At 38.2% G+C, this 14,186-nt stretch overlaps 1 protein-coding gene across 6 annotated transcripts; it reads left to right on the top strand.

The window, feature by feature from the left end:
* The first annotated feature begins 1,331 nt into the window (after positions 1 to 1,331).
* LOC113030730 (cilia- and flagella-associated protein 100-like) lies at positions 1,332 to 6,927 on the top strand. 6 transcript variants are annotated; one of them, XM_026182415.1, is made up of 14 exons: positions 1,332 to 1,435; positions 1,850 to 1,853; positions 2,654 to 2,791; positions 2,888 to 2,952; positions 3,672 to 3,835; positions 3,959 to 4,042; positions 4,170 to 4,309; positions 4,480 to 4,567; positions 4,792 to 4,834; positions 4,931 to 5,076; positions 5,366 to 5,495; positions 5,613 to 5,815; positions 6,033 to 6,126; positions 6,347 to 6,927. In XM_026182415.1, exons 3-14 carry the CDS (start codon positions 2,671 to 2,673, stop codon positions 6,464 to 6,466), a joined length of 1,398 nt encoding a protein of 465 aa, XP_026038200.1. In that variant the 5' UTR covers positions 1,332 to 1,435; positions 1,850 to 1,853; positions 2,654 to 2,670; the 3' UTR covers positions 6,467 to 6,927. The 6 variants fall into 6 exon arrangements, with proteins under 6 accessions (XP_026038200.1, XP_026038197.1, XP_026038198.1 ...); XM_026182412.1 differs by having other exon boundaries at positions 1,809 to 1,853; XM_026182413.1 differs by having other exon boundaries at positions 1,801 to 1,853; positions 3,684 to 3,835.
* Positions 6,928 to 14,186: the final 7,259 nt, after the last annotated feature.

Raw genomic sequence — 14,186 nt, 5'->3', positions numbered from 1 at the left:
TGCTGTGGAATAACTGCCTCTCTGGGGCAATGAATTGCTTGCTTGCTGCAGTCCTCTGGAATCATGACCTAAAAGCAAACCCTTTGTCACTCATCATTCCCTGGTAACTATCAGACCAGAGCTCTGTCATCTGACCTGAAGCGCTTGCTGTCTAATACATGTGCACAGGGTAGCTCGTTATTGAATCTGTAATTTTTCATGTATATTTTTTGTTAAAGTGTTTCATGATTTGCAGAAAACGTCACCAAGACACATAGAGTTTCATGTTCTTTTTGTCTCTAGAGGGCACTGAAGCATTACTTTTTTCCAGCCTCCTGTAGAGTCTTTTACGGAAGAGTAGTCTGAGGGTAGCATTGCCACTCTTTACATGATAAATATTTCCTTTTAAAATAAAAGGAAATATGAGTATCCAGGCTCGTTCACTGTGACATATCCCAACACTTGCCCTGAATGCTTTTTTTATTTGAGTTTTGGGGCTAATAGAAGTTTGGGGGTTGCAGCTCTCCTTGGTGTTGGTCTAATTCTTTCTGGGTCTGCACTACAAAATAACGATTCTCATGTATTGCCTCATTGTCTCATGCTGTAAACATTCTGATTACATTAATATAATGGTATACTTTTTTTTTTGCTGTATTTATTAGTCATAGCCACTCAAATGCACAGTAATATATGATTTTGAGCCACCCATCTCTTTCGTTTTTGGTTTTGATTCCAAGGAGTCAGACTTTTTTTTAATTAAAAAAAGAAGCTCTTTAGCAATAGTTCCCCAGGTTTTCTGAAGGTCTTTCAAAGTTTTCTTCTTCTCTTTTTTTTGACACCAGTTGCATTTTTTTACAGTCTTTGTATCTGACTAATTAAAGGGGATTTTGGTTTGTTTATTTCTTTCTCTCTTTATTTGTTATGCCACTTACCAGTGATCTATGAATCATTCAAGCATAACATGACACCCAGCTCAAGGGATGAACCAGACAACTTAACATTTTTATCTTTCTATCTTTCAGGCAATATTCAAAAACACAAGTGGTCATACCAAATATTGTCGTCCAAGCTTGTTAGACTCATACAAACTCAGTTTGAAAACCATTTATGTTACCCCATGTTTCAGTTGCTGTGGCTCAAGACTTTTGCACGTTACTGTAAATAATCTGAAGAATACATAAAATATGAGAAACTGTTATGAGCGTTTATTTATTTTTTAATCATCTTTTGCACATGGAACTAACATTTGCATCTAAACATCAGAAAATGTAAAACATTTCTTGCAGTTTTTTTACACAGTTCCTCTAAACACTGTCCACTTCCTCAGTCTTAAACAATAGTCGCAAAGAAGAAGAAAAACAAGGCAACAGTAACCAGGACAGTCGTCTGTTACTTTTAATCTTAAACATCAAAGTTTGAAGCTCCAGTGTTCCTATCCATGGGATAAAGAGAAAGAGTATGTTCAGAGGGTGCAGTCATTGAGTTTTTATGTATTTGGTAATTTATTTTATTTCTGAATTCACCATGTTTTAAATTAAAGCATGCATAAAAAGTGTTATCAACAAGTTAGCATAAAGGCTAACTTCTACGGTGTCGATAAGCTAGCAGTTCTACTTGCACAGAGGGTTAAGTAAGCTAAGCTAACGCTAGTTCCAGTTTAAGATTTTGGTGGAATTACAAAATGATAAGAATGACAACATCACGTTTCAGTAGGGCAGTCAGTGTTTTTCTTTTGTTATGAATTAGTGTGTTGTTATATGGTTGCTGTTTGTAGTCTGAAGAAACTGCGGCTAAACCTGACTTTAAACGTCTGTTTGTAAGAACAACAGCGAATCTAGCATCAAGCTAAGAGATGTCTTCACCACTACAGCCAGGTAAGCACCCAAATCATATGTAAAAATTAATTGCTAGTTTTTCACAAAGTTTTGGTGATATTTGTAGTGTCATTTCATCGGATGAAATATGTACTTATTTAGAAATCTGGACCTTATTGGTTAAAAAAAGTGTTGTGAAATTGTAAAATGTAAATATAGCACTTCAATGTTGTGAAAAAATATTTGCCCACTCTTTAATTTCTTTTCCTGTGTCATATGTGTCACACTTTAATGTTTCAGAACATCAAATAAATTTGAATACTGGGCAAAGATAATCCACATAAATATAAAATTCAGTTTTTACATGATGAATTAATTTATTTTGAAAAAAATACTATCTAAATCTGTGTTAAAAAATAATTGCCGCCCAAACCTAATAACTGATTGTACCAGCTTTGGCAGCAAGAACTGCAGTCACATGTTAGGAATAACTGTCAACGAGTCTTTGAAATCACTGTGTATGAATCCATGGTCCATGCTTCTTCCCCAGACCATCACACTTAACCAGCACCATGTTTGGCTGTTGGTATGATGTTTTTGTTTTTATCCCAGGTGTAACAAGAATTAGACCTTCCAAAACCTTTTAATTTGTCTCATCAGTCAACAGAATATTTTCACAAAATTCTTGGGGAATGCTTTTTGGTAAATTTGAGACGAGCCTTTGAGTTCCTTTTGATCAGCAGCATTTCTTTAACGATGTGAAACATGCAAGTGTGAAAAATACACACACACATACACAAAAACTGTTTCAAAGCACTGTATTGAAAACTATTTTTAGGGTTTGTTTTGACTGTCTTCAGTGCAGGACAGACAAAGCATGTCCACAAATGAGGTGATAGGTCTGCTGTTGAAAGAGCAGGAGGAAAGGGAGAAGAGGAAAAACACATCTCTCCCTACTCAAGACCTCACAGGCATGTCAACGTCTGAGGTTAATCAAGGTGGGTGAAGAAAGAGCAGAATGCAGTGTTTTAAAGGTTACATTTGGTTTGAAGGATTGCTCTCTAGTGTTGACATGACTTATTCTCTTTGCTTAGACATTTCTAAGAGAGACAGCAGTGAGAACTGGATCCTCATGTCAGAGAAGAATGCGCAGCTAAAGGTAATGTAATTAAAGGGTCTAAGGCATAGTTTTTGCAAAATCAGCAGTTGCATTAAACAAAAGAAAAGAAAACTTTAGAGGTCCATCATAAGCCCATCAAAATTAGATAGAGATACAGACACTATTATTTTCTCTTACATTAGTTCTTATAATTGTACAACTATGGTTGCATATTTCAAAAATCATTGAAACTAATTTCTGTTTGAGGGGTGGCTCAAAACTTTTGCACATTGTTCTACTTCTATTAAAATGTTTAGCTTGTTTTTCTAGACCCAAGAAGAATCCCTCAATTGTAAGGACTAATCCTGAGGTCGAGATTATTTCAAAATTCATGTGAGCAAAAGTACAAATATCCTGCTCTTAAATGAAGCTATAGAGATTTTAATCTGACAAACTTTTAATTTGAATGAAAAGATGTTTGGGATTAGCCTTACTTAGGATTTCGCTACAGCCTGGAGAGACTGGAAGCGGGGGAAATAAAATCAAATTTTGTTTGTTAAAAAAGAAGGACGTATTGGCTCTTAAGCGTTATCTCTTCCTTGATTTATATTTCCTAAAATCTGGAACTATTTTTTCAATTGTATGCACATAAAGTCTAGCATATTTCATTATTTCTTTAATAAATGCGTTTTCTGTTAGAAAACAGTCATCAAAGCTTTTCTGTCTTTTAATTATGACAAATTTACAGTATGTTAATCTTATGTTGTTAAATAATCCAGTTTGATGATAAGGTGATCAGTTCAAAGATTAAGACGACCGCAAAGGCCATGACTGCACAGAAGTATGTAGTACAAAGACTTGAAGATTTCAAGGCATTTGAAGATTGCTTTTTGAAAGAATTCCTCACCTCTGTCGAGAAGAAAGTTATGGATGCCCAAAATCTGTAAGCATCAGAAAATTCCCCATATCAAAATGGGATATTTTGATATAAATATTGTTTTGAATAGGGGATGGGTTGATTTAAATATAATTTTCTGTTGTAATAACTGTAAAACTGCTTTTTTAGCAGGTTGAAAAACTCAAGTAGCTCCATACAGGAAATGAATGATAAGATTGAGAAGGTCACCGATGAAACAGCAATATTAAAAAGGTATGGCTAACAATAGGAATATCATGCATGTCACTTAAATGCGGTACGCATCGGTTTAATGCATAGATCTGTAAAAGAAAGTGACAAATTTGGAATAAGTAGCATGCTAAAGCTTTCTTCTTTATAGTGAAGTTGCCAAGATTGAGAAGGTTCTGAATGAATATAAGAGGTACAGGAGAGTTCTGTTCAAGCTTTCTCCTCCCGAGTGGCAGGAAGCCCAGAAAGCAGCGACTTTAACAACCAAAGGCTTGCCAGACAGACCAGATGGTAGGAAAACAACATTAAATGGATACGGGTCAGACTGGTGTGGGTTTCTTAAATAGGAGACCAGCCTTTTATTAAAAAATAAACCGTGTCTGAGTTACTATTGAATGCATTATAACTGCTGGCATAGAAGCTCACATACATCTGATCTGTAAGTATGAACTTTAACACAGGCTTGGAGAAAGATCTGGATTCCACTCCAGATAGAGTGCTGCCTCCCACCAGTGAGTCTACACTGTTCTCAAACCACAGTGATGCCGTGTAAGAAAGCACACACACACTATCACCAGTTGGTTCTTTTCTATCAATTCTCAGGTCATTTAATTTGATTAGTTAGTTTGATTAGTTTTAGTTTTGTTGGATAATTTAATCTGTGATGTTATCAGAGCAACAGGGAGCAATGCAACAACAGCAAAGAAAGTGGTAGGAGTTCCAGCAGAATAAAACTTTTTAAAACTATGATCTTAAAATCTATTTCATTTCAGGGTGAAGAATTCCCAGCTGAATGGAAACAACACAATCTATGAGGTCAGAGTTAGTGAGTCTAAAACCAAAGATCATTAAAGCAACAGCCATTTTCATCAGGAGGCTTTATTTACAGTGCTCACTTACCTTTCCCTGCAGGACAAGCTGGAACTATATAACTTCGATCCCCTGGAGGTAATCGTCCTGCTGTCAGAGCTGACTGACCAGAACCTGTCTCTGATTCACAACATCACCAGGATGGATAAGAAAATGGAGCACACTTTCGAGGTCACCATAAAGAAAATGTGAGAATCGCGGTTTTTCTAACAGTTCTTTCAAAGCCAGGTGTACACAGCATGAATTTTGGCTTTTGTGAAGAAGTCCTCACAGTATCTTGCAGATCTCTCGTGACAGCGGTTGGTTGCTTTTTGAACTTACAATTTATGTGACTGCTGCTATGTCTGCTAACCAAGCAAAAGGAAAGCACCAAGGATAGATAGATAGATAGATAGATAGATAGATAGATAGATAGATAGATAGATAGATAGATAGATAGATAGATAGATAGATAGATAGACTCTTCTTTGTGTCAAGGAAAGAGGAAGAAGAGCAGCTAAACATGCATGTAGAAGATATGAAGGAGAGAGTTGACATCAAAAAGAAGAGAATGGCCATGCTTAAAAAGAGTGTTCGTCTCCATGAATCAATAAAGACAGAGGACCAGGTAATGATGCAGAGTGTACTTTATGCTCGACTTTTTTAATATATCATCCTATTTGAAATCAAAGCAGCCTTGGGGAACCTTTTTTTCTCTCATCTTCTACAACTGTCTTACATACAGGATATTATGTTGAATGATTTGGCGATTAAGGTGGCAAAGGTGTATTCCTCATGCGTCGATGAACGGCCGACCCAACTCACCACTTTGGAGATGCTGACTGGTTTTGAGCACCATATATCTCTGCTGTTCCAGCAAGTTGAGAGCATCCCAGAGGACGTGCTGAAAACACTGAGGAACATCAAGGACAGCGAGAAGAGGAGCAGGTTTGTCTCACTGAACGCAGATGTTTAGTAAACAGGGCTAACTTGTGAATAGTAAATTTTATCCACCTCCTTAATCTCCAGTTTTTATTTAACAATCCAGAAAGATAAAAATGGGTTTTGTTTCTGTTTATATTTTAATTCCTGTCTTTGGTGCATTGACAAAAATCCAGTATACTGTATAACTACCTCTCTTATTACATGTTGTTACACACTCCAGACAGCGAGAGGAAAAACTTAAACTGGAGATGGAGCAACACAGAGAAAGGATGAAGGAGTGCATTCAGAGATCGCTGGATGAAGCCAAGAAAACAGTGAGTCATTTAACATAGATTCATACAACATTAAATACATTCTGTACTTGCATTAAGTCAGTGTGCCACATATATAAATGTTACCTCTAGCTTTGAGAAATAAAGACACTTAGCCTCTCAATGCTCTACCAACAAATCAATTTTAGTTAGCTTAGAAAAAAAATCTCATAGCAAGTTATATCCTACTGATGGTTAAGGCTCCACCTTTAAAATCTTATAGTATGGACGAAAGCTCATGCCCAGATGTTTCCCGGTCAAGAAGAAGATTGAAGTTGTTGATGAGGTCATCACCTTGATGGAGGACTTCCGTTCCCACCTCTTCGCCGAGGACTCAGATTAAAAATAAGTACAAATGCTCTACTTGTTACACCTGTCTGAGTCCATGTTTTCACAGGGATTGTGTGATAATCACAACTTCAGGTCTAAAAAACTGGGGAGGATGTGTAAAATGTAAATAAAAACAGAATGGAATGATTTGCAAGTCTCACAGACCAACATTTTATTTATGGTAAAACATAGAAAACTTTTAGTATTTAGTATTTTAGTATTTAATGAAATTTTCTATTTGATGGCAGCAAAACGTCTCGGAAAAGTTGGGATGATAATGACACGTAAGTGGTAATAAAAAGCAGCTGGAATCCTAAATCAGACAACGGGGCAACACTCCCGCCCTAAAAGTCCAACAACTGGTCTCCTCAGTTTGCAGACGATTGTTCTTAGAAGAAGAGGGGATTCTTCTCAGTGGTAAACGTGCCCCTTCCCAACTTTTTTGAGATATGCCACTGCCATAAAATTTAAAAAAAATAGCCATTTCTTTTTTAAAATTGTACATTTTAACAGTTTGATGTTTTCTATATTCTACTGTAAATAAAATATGGGTGTATGACATTTCAAAATCCCTGCATTCTGTTTTTATTTACACAGCCTTCCCAACATTTTTGGAATTAGGGTTGTAATAAAGCAGCAGTTACAGCTGATGTTCTAATTACAGCAGGGGTCATACTGACTCCTCAATAACCTGAATGTTGCCATCTAAAATCATTATTACTTAATGATCAGCCATTTGTGTCTGAATGTCAGCTCACTTGCAGCTTGGTCATGGCTACAGTTTTTCATATTAATGTGTAGTTTGAAAACTGTCTTCTCTCTTTCTGACTTTCTTAGCGGTGTAAAATCGGTGAGGTCTTAAATATTTTTCACAATGGCATAATCTCTTAGCCAGCTCAGAAGTATTAACCTCAATAGAGTGCTTACCCTCCCCATTATCATCATCATTGACCCTACTGGTGTCCCCCAATGTAGCCAACCACCAGCTTACCCACTTATTGCACACTGCCCTAAACACTCACACCTCCATCATCCATTACACACAGACTGCCTCTCCTCTGATATTTGTCGCCCTATTATGGCTTTCTAGTCCTACTCTCTGCTGGTCACTGCCAATGCCTTGGCAGTTATTTCTCAGTAAATGAGTAACAGACACACACACAGACACATATACAAGCACACACAGACACAAACACAAACTGTATCAGAAGTATTGATGTATAATTTACCACAATTAAATGATTTTTTTTTGTAGTAATCCTTAATGTGTGAGTTTTCTTAAAGGAAAGCGAAGTTTCTTTCATATTCTGAATAAGATAAAAAGACATTGGTCAGTATGTACTTTTTCCCATGTAGTTTGTACCTCTCAAACAGATATATTCAGTGCTCTGCACCATGTGAGTTTGGAGAATGAATTTGAAGAGGTAATACATGAAAAGTAATAGACAAGGCACTCACAGGTGAAGAAATAATTTCCTGGTGTGGCATAATATTGGAACATTTAAATGCATCATTTCTTGAGTTGGAAAATGTAGTTTTTAGTCTTTACATAGTGGTGGGCTCAATGTCTTAATAAATATGACAGATAAAGATTAAGATACTTGTAAACAGTTTTGAGCTGCACTCATCAACTACTGTATTAGGTACACCTGGCTAGTACTGGGTTGGACCCCCTTTTGCCTTGTCCAACTGTAAAAAAAATATTTGCAATATTTATGTATTTTTCTTATGCTTTGCAATGGCGATGCTGAAGTTTAACAGCACTGCTTCTTTTGTGCTTAAAGAAATCATTACAATTTACCATACCTTATCATTATAAAGCTATCATTAAATTATCCAACTGTTTTCTTCTTATCCTGTTTACAATGGGCCTTCACAAAACACAAAAACTTCAATTTTCCCATAGCAGAGCACAGCACATCACACCGCAGTGGGAAAAATAATCAGCCAGAGCTTAAAGCTGTATCAAAAGCCTCACAGTTCCTGAACAGCCGCCTTCAGAGGGGGTGACTCTTAGAATGCCTCAGCTTGTTTGTCTCATGGTTTAAGTGGTGCACATAGCCATGGAAAGATCATTAAATCACTGTTTTACCACTTGGCTTAATCCCCACAACAAAGGGAGAAGATACAAAAAAAAAAAGGAGAAACTGGAGAGAAAAAAAATGGTGGGTGAGATTAAGTAGAAACTTGATGGATCTAAACTGACGGCTCTGTTTCCCAGCGTTGCCAAGGGGAGTTAAGAATCTTGATTCCACATCTCCCAGTCTGAAGAGTGGCTGCTGAACGGACGTTCCCCGTTTACCCCTGCAGTGGCTACACCCTCCCTTGTAGTGTCCGCTGCTGTGGCCATCTGCCGGATTACCCAGCAGGATATATTTTTATAGAGAGCATCCTATTCATATCCTGCCTGCAAAGGTTTACATTAAGGTTGAACTCGGGTGCACTTACAATGGCAGATGAAATAGGCTCTATCCTTCTTACAGCACCCCTCCCCATCTTCTCACTGTTTGGCAGACAGATAGCAGTGGGTTGAAAGGGGGGGCTTCACTGTGGCATGAAAGAGGATCTCATGCGATGCCACTGTCTGCTGCTGATTTTTTTTCAGGCACTGACAATAAAGTGGTGCCCAGCATGAAAAAAAACATTTGTATGTGCCAAGTGCGATTGTTTCTTCTAATAGGCATCAACAGGCCAACTTCGCCGTGTTACCATACAGGTGAACTCATTCCTGGGAAAATGTTTTTCTCTTTCTCAGCCTCGTAGGCGCGATGGCGTCCCCCTTTTTCCTCGGCCTAACGGGATTAGTCGTGCCAGTGCTACCCCGGCTGTCACGGTACTGTCTACTTCCCATCTCTCTTCTGGGCCTCTAATGTGATTAACCCATTCCCTGTGGTCCAAATGGTTCTGGAGGGTGGGTAGAGGGAAGGGGGTGGAGTGGAGCGCCCCCTTGGCATGTTCCACCCCATGGCTAACGCACCATCATTGGTACTTTTGTCGGGCAGGAAGGACTGAGGTCGGAGGTCTGTTAGGGCGTGCAGATGACTACAAGTGTGTAAAGAAAGAACTCATAGTCGCTGACACCTACATGTAAGGATGTCACTGAAATCATTTTAGCGGTCGTTTTATATCAATTTCCTTAAAATCACCATTATGGACCCTCGGGCTTTTAAGACTTTCAAAATCTGGTTCTTGCCTGTTTAAGCCTGATCATATTCCATTCAGGCACCTCAATTAGTAATGAAAATCTGTTCAAGCTGATTTGTATTATGACTTTTGCTTTCAAAGACTGCAGCCCTGAATATTGACTGCTTTTTAAGCGGAGACAATAATAATTGCCTACGCCCATCATCTTGTCAAACGTCAGCGTTGCGGGGCTTCGCCTGTTTAACACATGTCACGCTCATTTTCAACTCATCTGCTGCAAGTCTTCTTCAGGGCATCTGCTGCACGCCGAGGATCACATGCCCTTTGCCACTGCTCAGAGGGAGAAGCCTCAGACCCAAGAGCGACATACAAAACCCAGAGCTGAAATCACCTTTACAGTGGCAAGCACTTGTCACTACACATTATATATCTGTGCGGTGACATACGGCATACTGTAGCCTCTCAGTATAATGAGGAAAATTCATTAACATGTGCGTGTTAACTGTTATGTTAACAAATTAGATTCCTGATGAAAAGGCCAGACTCTAGACAAGTTTGTTGTTTACAGGAAAAATGACACTATTAAAAAACATGAAAACTTTTCTTTTATTATAATCATGTTTATTCAATTTACACCTTACCTCAAAAATGAAAAACTACTTGCTATTAGGTCTTTTGAAATTTTTTTGCTACATAGTAGTGTTTTTATATTGAAAGTTTGCAACAAGCTACACAATTATATTATTATGAGAACTTTATTAAATAGATTTTAATAAGTATCTGTTAATCCTGGTTGAAGTTTGAAGAGTACAGATGATAGAACAAAACTGCCAACCTGGTCCAACGACGTCTATCCTCACGCTGCGTGCAGAAGGGTTCACGTGAGTCCACAGCCGTGGTCGGGCGACAGCACGGAGAATTAGGAGTCTTAATTAAGATTTTCTTACACCTCTACATGTGCTGTTCGAAAGCGAGACAACAGGCTTGAATAGGGTGGGGGCACGGTGGATTTTTAAACAGCTGCCTGCACTGAAACAAACCCCAAAGTTGATGTGAGGATCCACACAATGCAAGAATGTGTGTCAGTTTAGCCACTCCTTCAAAGAGCATCCATGAGATGGTGTGTGTGTCGGAGAAAGGTGTCAGTATGTGCACTTATCTACATTAAGTGTATATGTTTACACTTAAGACACTGGTTAAAGAGAAAAGAGACAACAATCTGACATTGTGGTTGAAAGACAATGCCATGCTTGAGGGGGTAGCACCGCTTGTGTGGAGATTTGGTGGGTTTCCAATCCTGATATCCAGCCGAGCACCATGTAATGGAAGGTGACGCTTATTGTATTAGTAAGAGCTAATGAGTGTCTAAAAGCCTGTGTGACTGTGTGCGCCAAGGAATCTCATCGTGTGTGGGGGGGTGGTAGGAAGAACAATATATCTGCTAAGTAGAGGAGGCCATGAAGTGCAGCATGGAGAAAAAAACAGGTCCACCATCAATGCAGAACTCACGAGGCACGCGAGGCCTCAGAGTTCTGTGCATTTAGGTTGTAATAAAGATATAAAGAGGAGAAAGTGACGAAGAAGTTTTAATTGATGATAAGTTTAGACAGGTAAACTTTAGTTACAGTTGGGTGCGTTTGCAGTGAAGCTTGAAGTGAAGTGAAGTGTCAAGTAGACACGTAAAACGCCCACTTCTCTTTCAGACTGAGTGAAAAAAATATTGAGGTATGATGCTGGCATGTTTAGATGATTTAATTTGATTTATTTTTGAATGCATGTTTAGATTTAAAGACCAAAATATGTTGCAAGGTCACAGTCTTGCATCATATCACACAATGGTTAGGTAACAGTTCCAACTCTATGGCTTTTTGTGGCTATAAAGTTGAGCAAAATACGCGCGACCTGTAAAATGGTGCAATACCACCTATTTACCACAAGGTGGATACCTAACTAAATGAATTGAGCTTCATTAGGTGGAGTGGTATCCTTATGCTTCAGCCAATTTTTAGGTTTCTTTTTAAACTCTGGTGTTCTGTTGTTTTTTGGAAACATGCATAATTTGAAGTAAGAGTCTTTTTCTTATTTCATCACATCAAAATGATTTTACATAATCCATTACAGTAAGTCTCTTAATTCTTTGTCCACACCTTTTTTATGTAAACTTCTGATACTGGTAATATAGGTGTACAATGTATGTGCACTAAACAGCTACAGTGTATCGCTTTTGGTTTCAGTACATAGGTCCAAAAGCTGTTTGGTTTTCATATTGGCACAACTTATAGAAAGATTATGGGCATTGAAAGTACCCACATAGGCCCTTTACACATGATTTATTTTCTAATGTTGCATTTACTGGGTTACTGAACCCATAACGCAAAAACCCGAATATGAGCCGTGAGTTTAAACTACACACAAAGGAAAGATGCTGAAGTCCCCTGTGGGGGCTTTTCGTTTCACACTGTGTGCCTTTTCATACTTAAAATATATGCTAAATTTTGTCATTCACCATGATTATGTATCATGCATTATTGCTGCGGCATTTCTAAATCCCTTTTTTATGTCCAGTATTATCTGCTGTTTTAGAAAGCTACAATAACACAGCACCAGTACTGTTTAATTTATAAGGCCTAGGTTTGTTAGCTCCTGACTTGATTAGCTATTGTTGAAGTCATGAAGTTGAAGTAGACTCAGTTCATTTCAGTGCCATTTATATAGCGCCACATCACAACAGTAGTACGGTAACCTTAAGACAGTGGTTAGCATACAGTACTTGCTGTAACCTACAGCATATTGGTTTGAATTATGTAGTCAAGATAAAAAACACCTCACATTTACACATAAATGCAAATAATTACAGAAATCACTTATACATGTACATTCCTTGCAGCCCCCCACCCCGGTTTTTAGTCTTTGCCCAGGCTAATTTTCAGGCTAGCTTAGCAATGCAGCCGGCAAATTGGGAGCTGCACTCCTACTAAATTTGTGCTCAGTTAGAGCTGTGCTTTATTGTCACTGAAACTCCTGCCAGGCATTTAAGCAAACAGCCCTCACCTAGGCCAAGATGGCAGTGAAGCAGCTGAAAGTGGACCCTTTGTTAATAACCATCACATTAATCAGGTATGGGCAGTTAAATTGTTACAATCCCTGAGTGAAAATTGTTTCGACATTCTGCATATGTTTCCTTATTTATATTACAACTGAATATACTTTCTGGCAGACATCCTATTGTAGCAACACACCAACGCCTTGTTGAATAACATTGTGATGAGCTGCAAGATTCACTGCTTCAGTAATCTGTTAACTGAGCGAACAGACCGGAGGTTTGCAGTTAACTATGTACCATAACTGAAAATAAATGAGGATTTAAATGATGATGATTTATTGCATATGAAACCAACAGTGGTTATTATTTTTATGTTAAAAGTAACCAGCATTCCAGCATTTCATTTAATCATATTATCTGCTGTTTTTCATTCCCTGCTGATTGGGATGGTTTGCACTGCCAGGAAATAACTCTGAGCTAGAGCTTTACTTGCAATACTCATTTCAGTGGTGAAAAAACATATAACACTTTAAAAATATATATGAAAGGCTAATTTTTACATAACATGAACAACTTTTACAGAAACATTATTCTAAAAGCTATCTCCTTCAGTGTGCTACCTATAGCACTGTTCTTCACCATCACAGACCAGTGTGAATACTGGAATTCTTGTCAGGATTTATGAATGCCCTAATTTGTTGCCAGATCACAAATTTGCCATTGCACATTGCTGCAAATGCTTTCACCGATGGGCGGCTGTGAAAAATAATGTCGTCAAACCAGGAGGCTGTCAAGTGAAGGCACATGGCCCACTGGAGATATACTGACATCAAGGAGCTGAAATGCAAGCGGGCTTTTTCAACCGGCCGGTGGAGTCTAATACTTGGCACACAGGTCAGCTTCAGTGCAGTCATCTGAACGTAACTCAGGTTGACACAATTTGACCTCAGCCGATACCCCCTCTGCCTGCCTTTGTTTTCACATTCTCCCCAGGGAATTGCATTTAATACTATCCTTAGACATTCTATAAAAAATTCAAGTCTTCTAAGCTCTCATTTCTCAACATTTGCTTTTCTATTATTTCCCAGAACTCCTCGTCCTTTCAGAAACGGCCTTTTATAGACCTTCTGACAGAATTGTTTCTCTTGGCTTGCCCTTCAAAGAAACGGCTCCTTTAGTGGATTGAATGAAGAGGCTATTGTTGCTAGCTTAACTCCAATGTTTTTAATACTTAACATTTTAAAACTATATGTTTTTTACTCATTTAAAAATATCTCCAAATCACTGAGTTGTACTTTTATCTTATGAGTAGAAGTCTAAATGTTGCTAAACTTTCCGTAAGGCATGTTAAACAATTTGGAACCAGTGATTCCGAAGGTTTCGCAGTCAAATGAAGGGCAAAAGAGCAATATGTTTAAAGAAGCTCAACCCAAAAAGAAGTTGATGTTTCTTCTTTGGCTTTGAGCTTAGCATCAGGCTATGCAGCGACTAAACATTTGGTTTTTTAAAGCAGTGATCACCTGTTCACACAGGTCTGCACATTTAG

This window comes from Astatotilapia calliptera, chromosome 10 (genome assembly GCF_900246225.1).
Source record: "Astatotilapia calliptera chromosome 10, fAstCal1.2, whole genome shotgun sequence".
NCBI lineage: Eukaryota > Metazoa > Chordata > Actinopteri > Cichliformes > Cichlidae > Astatotilapia > Astatotilapia calliptera.
This window is presented reverse-complemented; position numbering and strand designations above follow the sequence as displayed.

Bases quoted from the DNA above. Each gene is read 5' to 3' on its own strand.
- LOC113030730 (XM_026182412.1), top strand. From the start codon at position 1,832: ATGTCTTCACCACTACAGCCAG. The intron at 4,310-4,479 runs GTAGGAAAACAA...ACTTTAACACAG, and splicing joins CTTGCCAGACAGACCAGATG to GCTTGGAGAAAGATCTGGAT. The intron at 5,816-6,032 runs GTTTGTCTCACT...TACACACTCCAG, and splicing joins GACAGCGAGAAGAGGAGCAG to ACAGCGAGAGGAAAAACTTA.